The sequence below is a fragment of the Bos grunniens genome, chromosome 3 (genome assembly GCF_055505025.1).
Source record: "Bos grunniens cultivar Pamir isolate PY7600 chromosome 3, Bosgru_T2T1.0, whole genome shotgun sequence".
Lineage (NCBI taxonomy): Eukaryota > Metazoa > Chordata > Mammalia > Artiodactyla > Bovidae > Bos > Bos grunniens.
This window is the reverse complement of record NC_141167.1, coordinates 102,114,230-102,124,702: the sequence shown is the minus strand read 5'-3', so window position 1 is coordinate 102,124,702 and position 10,473 is coordinate 102,114,230. Positions and strand designations below refer to the sequence as shown.

At 53.9% G+C, this 10,473-nt stretch overlaps 1 protein-coding gene across 3 annotated transcripts; it reads left to right on the top strand.

The window, feature by feature from the left end:
• Nucleotides 1–1,355: 1,355 nt before the first annotated feature.
• On the top strand, nt 1,356–10,154 carry SELENBP1 (selenium binding protein 1). 3 transcript variants are annotated; one of them, XM_086392648.1, is made up of 12 exons: nt 1,356–1,448; nt 4,212–4,268; nt 4,411–4,523; nt 4,797–4,982; nt 5,661–5,781; nt 7,259–7,441; nt 7,725–7,903; nt 8,606–8,684; nt 8,780–8,901; nt 9,155–9,247; nt 9,411–9,529; nt 9,728–10,154. In XM_086392648.1, exons 1-12 carry the CDS (start codon nt 1,445–1,447, stop codon nt 9,888–9,890), a joined length of 1,419 nt encoding a protein of 472 aa, XP_086248774.1. In that variant the 5' UTR covers nt 1,356–1,444; the 3' UTR covers nt 9,891–10,154. The 3 variants fall into 3 exon arrangements, with proteins under 3 accessions (XP_086248774.1, XP_086248776.1, XP_086248777.1); XM_086392650.1 differs by having other exon boundaries at nt 1,356–1,738; XM_086392651.1 differs by lacking the exon at nt 1,356–1,448 and adding an exon at nt 3,674–3,874.
• The last annotated feature ends 319 nt before the right edge of the window (nt 10,155–10,473 follow it).

Here is a 10,473-nt window from a genome sequence, read left to right as displayed (position 1 = left end):
CACACCAAAGCCCAGCCTCGCTTTCCTGCCTGCCACTCTGGTTTAGAAGCCCTGTGGCTCTTTTCGACAGGCAACCTCAAGCCCAAACATTGTTACTTTTACTCTCCAATAAAAACTTCAGGGCAGAGCTTTCATCCATGAGATGAAAGAGGCTTCCTGAGACCAGAGCCAGCAGGTTCCTAGAAGAAGGGCGTGGGGGTTACTCCAGTCACGTAGCCAAGTTTGATGACAGAGGGGGCCCTTGGTTTCGAGATGCACAGCAATTTGTGGGGGTCCTCTTTTCCAGCTCTCTAAACCCTCACTCCCCAGATGAGGGCAGCCCCCAGAGAGATAAGGGATCAGGCTTTAACCATCCCTCAGTTCTTGAACAAATAGCTGTCATTTGCCTAGGAGCTGGGACACTCTATTAGCAGGCTCAGAAGTCATGGAATCCTCCAGTTGGAGAACTATATCCTGGATAGATGGAGAGCCTGAGTTTTAGGGCCTGTCACGGTCAGCTAGGGACAATGGCATCACGCTGGGCTGTCCTTGGGCCCTGCTATGCTGCCCTAAGGAGTTGTTGGGGCACCAGGCTAGGAGGTGAGGGGGAGCATTCCACTTTCACCTTCTGAGGTTTACGAGGGTAGTAGAGAGTAGTAATGAGCACTGCCAAGCTTCTTTCCACTTCAAAGCTTATGAGGAGCTAATGGGTCTGGGGAAGGTGGAACCTGGACACACAACCCCGCCCTGGCCCCTGTCAGGGCAGCTGTGGTAGGGGAACACAAATGTCTGGAATAAGAAGGAACCTCAGGAGGGAGTTGACCCTGGCTATGGATTGGGGAGCAAATGAGCCCACAGTCCTCAGGGTCTCTGAATGCCAAGAGTCAGGTCCACGTGCAGAGATGAGTGTTTAGAGATCCAGAAACGTGTGAGCATACACACTCATGCCAATACACATGCCCATGCCCATAAAGGCATAAACATTCTGGCAGGTACACAGATGTACACAGGCACACACAAGCACCCTCACATAGCCACACTGACACAAATACACACTCCCGCAGGCACTTGCACATACACGCAGGCAGCACACAGGTATACAGGAGCGAAAACCCGCCCAGATACACAAAAGCGCATGGCCAGGCCCCCACCCCGCTGAAGGGAAACGCGCTTAGACACAGCGCACATCTGCACACGCTCAGGTTCCTTCGCACACACACTTGCACTCTCACACAAACAGCCGCCCAGGCCATTTGAAAGTGCCCCAGCTAGCCAGCCGCTATCCGTCATTCCCGCCTAGCTGCGGCCCGGGCCCTCCCCCTGCCCCGCCCACCCCAATTGTTTGTATAAATTCCGTCCCGGTGCCCCTTTCCCGCACAGCCAGCCAGCCTGGACACCTGCACAACCTTCTCTCTCTGCCCACTCTTGGCAGACCCCTCGGGAGCAAAGCGCACCAGCGAGCAGCATGGGTAAGGAGCGGGGCTTCTGACCACCGTGCGCTGCCCGCCGCTGGCCCGCCCCCCACCAGGAAGTGACCGAAAACCTGGAGCGGGAGCTGGTTAGCGGAGGGAGCTGCCCGGCTCTGCTGCACTGTCGCCACCCCACCCCGACCCCTGCATTTCCCAGAACCAAAGTTCTGGAATCGTCTGTCTGGGAAGGCAGAGGGACTGCTGGGAAGGGTGACCTTGGGCTCCCACCCAGCTCCCCAGCTGCAACCTGGGACCAGGGCGCCTTGCTGCAGCTGAGAAAATACGTACGGGTGAGGGCACTTAAGAGCTACTGTACGGTCTCTGACAGTTACCATGGGAGACTGACAACCCTGATTCAGTCCTAGGCCAGCTTCTCACTGCAGGGACTAGGGAACCCGGCCTTCCGTGGCCAGGGGGCTCTCTAGCTATCCTGCCCCACCAATCACTCCAGGAGGGAGGTCAGGGAGCCCCCACACTCTCTTAAAATGGGGGGCAGGGGAGAAAGGCTGTTTCAGACTGTTTCAGTGCCTCCACCTTCTCAGTTCTCCAAGTCTCCAAGCTCTCCTATTCCCCTATGCGTGGACTTCTTGATGTCAGGCTGAGGAGGAGCCTGGGTCTGCTTGGGAGTATTGAGGTTCTTGCCTCCTAGGACCTGGCTCTTTCCTGTGCTGGTGGAATGCCCAACAAGCCAGCCTGGCTTTGAAAGAACCCCTGGGCTCATCTCAAACCCAAAGATAGTCAGAGATGTTGCTTGAGATGCTTAAGATAGATGCTCCCCGAGAAAGAGGACTGATGATCAGTGGAGTCTGAGTGGCTCACAGGGCCTGACCCTGACTGGGAGAAATGCTGTGGGTGTTGCGGCATGGGGCACTTGGGCTCTGGGATGGGAGGATAGTGCTTAGGGGCAATACCTCCTTCACAACACACCTCCTTCATACCTTTACTTCTCTCTCAGTCTCTGGCTTTGCAGTTTTTGTATCTCTGTCTTGATGTCTTGGAGTTGTTTTTTTTTTAATATTTTTATTTATTTATTTGGCTGCATGGGGTCCTAGTTGCAGCACCAGGGGTCTTTTAATTGCAGCGAGGGTTCTCTAGTTGTGGTGCATGGGTTCCAGAGCTGTGGGCTTAGTAGCCTTACTGCCTGCAGAATCTGAATTCCCCAACTAGGGATCGAACCCACATCCCCTGCACTGCAAGTCAGATTCTTAACCAGTGGACCACCAGGGAAGTCCCTTGAGGTCTTGGAGTTTTGAACCTCCTTCCATTCTGTTTCTGGCAAGCTCCTTCCCCTCCCCCTCACCTCCTGTGCCAAATCCTGACACAGCTTGGTTGTAGAGCTGAACAAGTATTAATTCCTTGGGGCTGGGCCTCACCTGTCCCAGTCCAGCCCAGCCCTCTCTCTGAACACCAGGCACTGCCTTGGATCTCTGGCACAGCTCTCCCCATATTTATACAACATTTCTCACCTGAAAGTACTTCTGAATACTTTGTCTCGTTTGGCTTTCACAGCCACTTAAAGAAGAAGGTGAGGTATTATTAGCCCTTTTAGGCAAAGGGGGAGAAAATGGAGAGAGTAGATGTCAAACCTGGACTTTGAAAGCACACTCTGGACTCTCCATTGCTGTTACTGCCTTTTAGACTCCTAAGTCATGTGGCTGCTGCAAGTAGGGGACCTGGCTCCCTCGCTGAGGGCCTGAGCCCAGGTACCAGTGGAAATGGACTCTGGAGCAGTGGCCAGACTGGCCAGGCTCCAGGCAGGGAGGCTGTGTCAAGTCCTGTGAACTCCACTCCAGGGTTTTTTTTGGCCTACAACTCCCTCAGTTTATTCCTCAGCCCTTCCTCCAGATTAGGCCCCAAATCCTGATGCTTAATGCCTAGTGGTAGCCATCCTTGTCAGGGACTGACTTTGGTTCCTGACTGTGGTCCCCTAGATCCACGTGGCTTCTCTTGCCAGACTTCAGGGGACAAGGAGGGCCACTTCCTACAGCTCTGGTGGTTGGGCATCTGAACTCTCCAGGGTTGGCTTACAGATAAACCAAGTGGATGGGGCCCACACAGGGGTAGAAACTGGTCTAAGGATCTTCAGCTGGGTCTGTCCTGCAGCCTTGAACTTCAGCCTCCTAACTCTTCCCAGACTCTTGGTTATATAACCCTAGCACTGGCTGGCAGCCTGAGGTTCAGGACCCAGAGGGGAGGGAAGCAGGAAGTATCCGAATTCCTGGCTTAGATGCCTTTCAAGTGAAATGAGATGAACAGGCGCCACCTGAGGGCTATTCCTCAAGCACAACCAGGGTTAACTGGCTGCTCCCAGGCAAGGACACAGCCTCATGCTTGACTTCAACTCCTGGTTTATTTCTCATACAAGCCTACTGTGGTATTCTTATTACCCTCTTCTTACAGATGATGTGAAAACTGAGGCCAAGGAGGTAAAGTGATGTGTCTAAGTTCCCATGGCCAGTCAGTGACCAACCAGCTGAGATGGGGACCCAAGTCAATGTCATAACCATTGCACCACACAGCCTCCCCTGCACTTACCCTTCTCCTGCCTCCCCTGGGTCCTGCTTGAGGGTCGTGCACCTTCAAATATATCTCTGCAACTCTCCCCACCACTCCCACACACTCAGGAAGGTCTGGAGGGGACCTGGGACGGTTCCTCTGCCTTGGCCAGTGGTGGGATGGGAGGACTGGGGGGTGCAGCATGTAAGGAAGGAGCCTTCGCCCTCCAGAGCGTGGGCCAGCCAACAAGCCCCATTGTTTCCACAGCTACCAAATGTGGGAAATGCGGACCTGGCTACCCTTCCCCTCTGGAGGCCATGAAAGGTAAGTGTGAGAAGGTTGAGATCCAGCATCCCCAGGGGTGGGCAAGCCAGTGCCTGTTACTGACCCCGTTGCTGGCACACCAGCACTGGTCTGGCCCTCCTCCCCAGCACATCACCCCCACTGCCTGCTTTCTACCCTCTAGGACCCAGGGAGGAGCTTGTCTACCTGCCCTGCATTTACCGAAACACGGGCACTGAAGCCCCGGATTACCTGGCCACTGTGGACGTCAACCCCAAGTCTCCCCAGTATTCCCAGGTGAGATGGCGCTTGGACGCCAGCGGGCCCTAAGACCCCCTCCTCTAGATTGCTCTGACAGTCCCCTCCCCACCCCATCCTTCTTCACCCTCCCTGGGTCTGGTTGTTCAGGTTGCTCATTGCAGAAGAGCACCCCCACCCATGTGCAAGGTCAGTGCTGGAATCAAGGCGGTGCTCTGCTGCCAGCTGCAGTGGGTCCAGGGAGCCTCTTTTGAAAAGCGCACAGAGGCATGGTCTGGATAAGCACCGCCCATACCCGCTCTCCTCTGCTAGGTCATCCACCGGCTGCCCATGCCCAACCTGAAGGACGAACTGCATCACTCGGGATGGAACACCTGCAGCAGCTGCTTTGGGGACAGCACCAAGTCGCGCACCAAGCTGGTGCTACCCAGCCTCATCTCCTCCCGAGTGTATGTGGTGGATGTGGCCACCGAGCCCCGTGCTCCAAAGCTGCACAAGGCACGTCCTCTGCCCCAGCCAGCTCTGAGCCCCTAATGTGCTCAGCACCTGGGGCAGCCTATGGGCAGGAAAGCCGCCCCTACAGCAGCTGCCTCGGGCCCCTGCACAGGGTCAGGCTCAGCAGCAGGGAGCGGGGCTGGACTTTGGAGGAGAGTTACCAAGTGTGCTGGGTCATTGTCACCCAGGGGCACCACAAGGGAGGAAGGAGGCTCTTGTTTTTCACTCTGAGCTGAAGGAGCCATTTCTTCCCCAGTGAGTTAGTGAGCCCAGGGTTTCCCTTAGGCGGAGCCTCTGATCCCTCCTTTCAACACTTTGCTGAGTGCCCTCTTTGTGCCAGGCGCTCACTGCTGGCCGCTGGTGATACAGAATTGACACTGGCATCCTCCCAGCCTGGGAGGAGCTTATGGTCTCAAAGGGCTGTGAATGCCCTCAAGACTGGGGAGGAATGGGAAGGAGGGAGGAGAGAAATTCCAGCTTTCTGCCAGAGAGTTGTCAGTCTCTCTGACGCCACTGCTGCTCTGCAGACTGAACCTTTGCCATATTCCTACAGAGAAAATTGTGTCCATGTTTGAAAGGAAAAGAGGGTGGGTCAGCAAATGGAAGTGTGGGAGGGGAGGAGTAAAGAGTGGAGACTCCTGGCCCTGTTGGTTTCTGACATCATTCCTTACCCCTCTCCAGGTCGTTGAGCCCAAGGAGATCCATGCCAAGTGTGACCTGAGCTACCTCCACACCAGCCACTGTCTGGCCAGTGGGGAGGTGATGATCAGTGCCCTGGGAGACCCCAAGGGCAATGGCAAAGGTATTGTAGGCACACCTGTGAGGGAAGCAGATTCCAAACTACGGGAGGGATGGAATGACCTTCCAGGGAGAATCAGAGGGTGGGTCTCATCCAGTATTTAAATAATAATCATGTAACTTTGGTCTTCCCAGCTGGCACTAGTGGTAAAGAACTTAGCTGCCAGTGCAGATTGACGTAAGAGATGTGGGTTCGATCCCTGGGCCGGGAAGATCCCCTGGAGGAGGGCAGGGCAACCCACTCCAGTATTGCTGCCTAGAGAACCCCATGGACAGAGAAACCTGGTGGGCTGGAGTCCATAGGGTTGAACACAGTCAGACAAAACTGAAACAACTTAGCACATATGTGTGTAACTTCAGTTGTTTCAATTATTTTTATGAGGATGAGCCTTGAATGATGAATTCACTTACAAGTTCTGATCTGCCATGGGGAATGTGAGAGAGTACAGACATGGCCTCAGAAAACAGATACATTTAATATCAGCCTTCCCAAATTCAAGAGCAAATCTTACAATCCTTGGGATCCTTAATTGTCATAGCTACTTGCTCACTTATGGTGTGATCAATAGCTTTTACATGAAATGTCTACTATGTGCCAGACGCGACCTATGAGACAGATGCTACTGTGATCCCTGTTTCACATGTTAGGAACCTGGGGTGCAGACTGATTAAGTCAGCAGCTATTAAGTAGCAGAGCTAGAACTCAAACCTGGCACTGTGCCTCCCCAATTATGTCTTAATCACTGTGGTGTACTGCTTCTCTCCCAGCCTCACCTGTTTCACCAGAGCTTTCCATCCAAAGGGCTTGGAGTGAACTATCAGTTAAGGTCATGGATGGCCTTACTGATTACTGCATTAGACTGCAGTAGATTACTGCATTAGACTGCATTAGATCAAGGTTACTGCATTAGACTCCATTTAACTGCTTTTTCCAGAAGATGGGTTGCATGACATTCCAAGATTTAAGAACACTTAGGAGTAGACATCTATTTACATTTGCAAAGAAATGGCAAGGTGTCACAACCTACTCAGCTAGGGAAAAACAGTGGGCACTCGTGTCAAATTACAAATAAATAGCATTTTCTTTGTCTAAAAAAATGTAGTGAGCTGAATGGAGTTTAGACTCTGGCAGGAATCCTACACTGAAAGTAGGAGACTGGGCAGAGGAAGCATAGGGTACAGTGTACTAAAAGATCCTGGCACAAGGGAGGAAAAATGAACCCTTTGGTCTGGGAGAGGGATGAACCGATGAAAGGCAGGAACACCAGAGCAAGTCCCCACCTTTCATCTGGCCTTCTGGGTGGGACCCTTTGGACAGGTGGCCAAATCCACCTCCTGAATCTAAGGACCTGGCACACCCAGTGGGAGGAGGGGCACCAGGCGATGGGCTTGGAGCCTCTTGGACAGGCCTGGGGTGAGGGCTGGATACGGGTCCTGTCTCCACCACCTCTATCTACCGCTCTACTTTCCTCACTGCTCAGGGGGTTTTGTGCTCCTGGATGGAGAGACATTTGAGGTGAAGGGGACGTGGGAGCAACCTGGAGGTGCTGCGCCTATGGGCTATGACTTCTGGTACCAACCTCGACACAATGTCATGATCAGTACTGAATGGGCAGCTCCCAATGTCTTACGAGATGGCTTCAACCCTGCTGATGTGGAGGCAGGTGAGAATCCCCCGTATACCCATGGGCTGGCTGGAGCCTGCTCACATGAACCCCTGCTTTTCTCTTCCAAACCCCCACTCTCCAGCCATCTTATTTCCCTCATGTGGATCCTGGAACCTTGGGGTGATGGTATAGGATGTGCTGAGTGCTCTGACTTGCTCAAGCATCCTTCTGATCCCTCCAACCCATCTTTCATCCTTCTACCCTGGGCTGGGCCCCAGCCTTGGCCCAGGCTCTCCTGCCCTGATCCTGATTCCATCTTTCGGCCGTGTCTCCACCCCAGGGCTGTATGGGCAACACTTACACGTGTGGGACTGGCAGCGCCATGAGAAGGTGCAGACCCTGACTCTGCAGGACGGTCTCATCCCCCTGGAGATCCGCTTCCTACACAACCCAGCCGCTGACCAGGGCTTCGTGGGCTGTGCCCTTGGCTCCAACATCCAGCGCTTCTACAAGAACCAGGTGATGTGAGCTCTGGCCCTCTCCTCCCAGCAGTCCTGTCAACTCTCTGCCAGCTTCCGTACTGTGCCCTCCCTTCTCCCTCAGGGTGACCCAGGCCTCCTCCTCCTCTGGCTTCACCAACCCAGACTTCCCAGGAATTAAAAATAAGGCCACCTGCCCTGCCTCTCTTCTCTGTCCTAGGCTAATTTCTTCCTAAGCCCCAACTGGCCATATTCATTCATTCATTCAAAAAATATTTAGTGAGTCAGGCACTGTGCTAGGGCTTCCCAGGGTGGTGCTAGTGGTAAAGAACCCACCTGCCAATGCAGGTAGATGTAAAGAGACATGGGTTTGATCCCTGGGTTGAGAAGAACCCCTGGATCAAGGCACAGCAACCCTGATACAGCAACCACTCCAGGATTCTTGCCAGGAGAACCCCATGGACAGAGGAACCTGGAGGACTGAGGTCCGTAGGGTCGCAAAGAGTTGGACACAGCTTAAGCAACTTAGCACACACACACACTCTGTGCTAAGTGCTGGGAACACAAAGGGAAAGCAGACGTGATCCCTGCCTTAGGAAGGTCTGCATGGGAGTTAGACCCTAGTGGCAAGACCCTATACCTACTGTCTCTCTGCAGACAGTACACTCTAGGGGGACCTAGACCTGACGCCCATCACCCGACTCTGACAGGCTCCCCTCTCTGCCTCTTAACCCCAATGCAGGGAGGGACTTGGTCAGTGGAGAAGGTGATCCAGGTGCCCCCCAAGAAAGTGAAGGGTTGGATACTGCCTGAAATGCCAAGTGAGTGCTCGGGGGAGCATGGGAATTGGAACGTTGGTTCCTGGGCTGGGGAACAAGAGTCCCTAAAGCCTCTGGACCCCACCCCGTACCCCCAGGCCTGATCACTGACATCCTGCTGTCCCTGGACGACCGCTTCCTCTACTTCAGCAACTGGCTGCACGGGGATCTGCGACAGTATGACATCTCTGACCCCAAGAGGCCCCGCCTCGTGGGACAGGTGGGGTCCCAGCAGGATGGAGAGGGAGGGAGGGAGGAAGTAGATGTCTAGACATGAGGCAAAGGGTACAAAGTACCTGGGGGATGATAAAGAAGGTGCAGGAAAAACAGAGATGGGGGCTGAGGGATGCTCGGGTCAGAACCACAGGGAATCGTGGTTGCACATGGGGAATGTGAGGAAGTGAGGTGCTCTTCCTGGAATGTCCTCACCGCCCACCACTGTCCTCCTTTCCGCTCTGCACCTCCCCATCCAGATCTTCCTCGGGGGCAGCATTGTTAAGGGAGGCCCTGTGCAGGTCTTGGAGGACCAGGAGCTAAAGTGCCAGCCAGAGCCCCTGGTGGTCAAGGTGAGGCTGTCTCTCCCACAGATCAAGGGTCCCTCAGATCCCTGCTGGAGAGGTATGGGGGAGAGGGCTGGGCCGCAGCTGAATATCTCTCCGGGTTTGAGTGGTGCCACTGATTTCCACGACCTGTTTGTAACCCTGGGATCTGACCCCTGCTTTTCCCAAGGGGAAGCGAGTGGCTGGAGGCCCTCAGATGATCCAGCTCAGCTTGGATGGGACCCGTCTCTATGTTACCACATCGCTGTACAGTGCCTGGGACAAGCAGTTTTACCCTGATCTCATCAGGTAAGGAGACAGCCTGGGCTCCCCTCCCAGCCCTCCTCTCCCAGAGGGGTTGGGCTTCCTGAAGACTCCTCAGCTCGCCTTGCAGACTCTGCTCCCTCCTCAGGAAGCCCTCCTCCTTCCACCAACACTTACCTAATTTTGATGGAAGGAGAGGTGGCCCCCTCTGACCTCTTTCTTCTCCTGCCCTGTCTCCACCAGGGAAGGCTCTGTGATGCTGCAGATCGACGTAGACACAGTAAGGGGAGGGCTGAAGTTGAACCCCAACTTCCTAGTGGATTTTGGGAAGGAGCCCCTTGGCCCAGCCCTGGCCCATGAGCTCCGCTACCCTGGGGGCGACTGCAGCTCTGATATCTGGCTCTGAAGCAGCCCCCCAGCCCCCCAGCTCCAGCTCCTAGCTGCATTCCACATTTTGAACCCTCCATTCTGCAGAGACCTGGCTTCACTCTACTCTCTCAGCCTCTGACCCTTAGCAGCTTTTCCTTTTAAAGCCAAACCCAGGCTGGTGACATATAGTGAGCCATGTCTCCATCTGCCTGCCACAGCCACAAACCACTCACTGTGCTGTTTTTACATGAGCTGTTGGAAATGATTTTTCTAAGAAATAAACTGGTGAACCTCTTCCTGAGATCACTTTGTCTCTGGGGGCCTATGGCTCCTCCTCTGTTGACCCTTTGTATCTTGCACAGGAAAGTCCTGAAGAGGACCAAGGGGTGGGGTAGTTATGATGACTAGTTCATGCCAATGATTACAGTATGATGCCATTGGTGCCAAAATCTCATTTTTATGGCCAGATAGAACCTGAAGATTTTGAAGGCGGTTGTCACAAGGAGAGCTGGCAGGGTGAGACTATCAGTGTTCCTAAACTATTTTTTTTTAATCTTTTAAATTTTTTTAAAAACGTTTATGTATTTGGCTGTGCAGGCTCTTAATTGTGGCATGTAGGA

Excerpts from the sequence above, each read along its gene's own strand:
- SELENBP1 (XM_086392648.1), top strand. Across the intron at positions 4,983-5,660 it reads GTGCTCCAAAGCTGCACAAG|GTCGTTGAGCCCAAGGAGAT; the intron begins GCACGTCCTCTG and ends ACCCCTCTCCAG. Across the intron at positions 7,904-8,605 it reads AGCGCTTCTACAAGAACCAG|GGAGGGACTTGGTCAGTGGA; the intron begins GTGATGTGAGCT and ends ACCCCAATGCAG.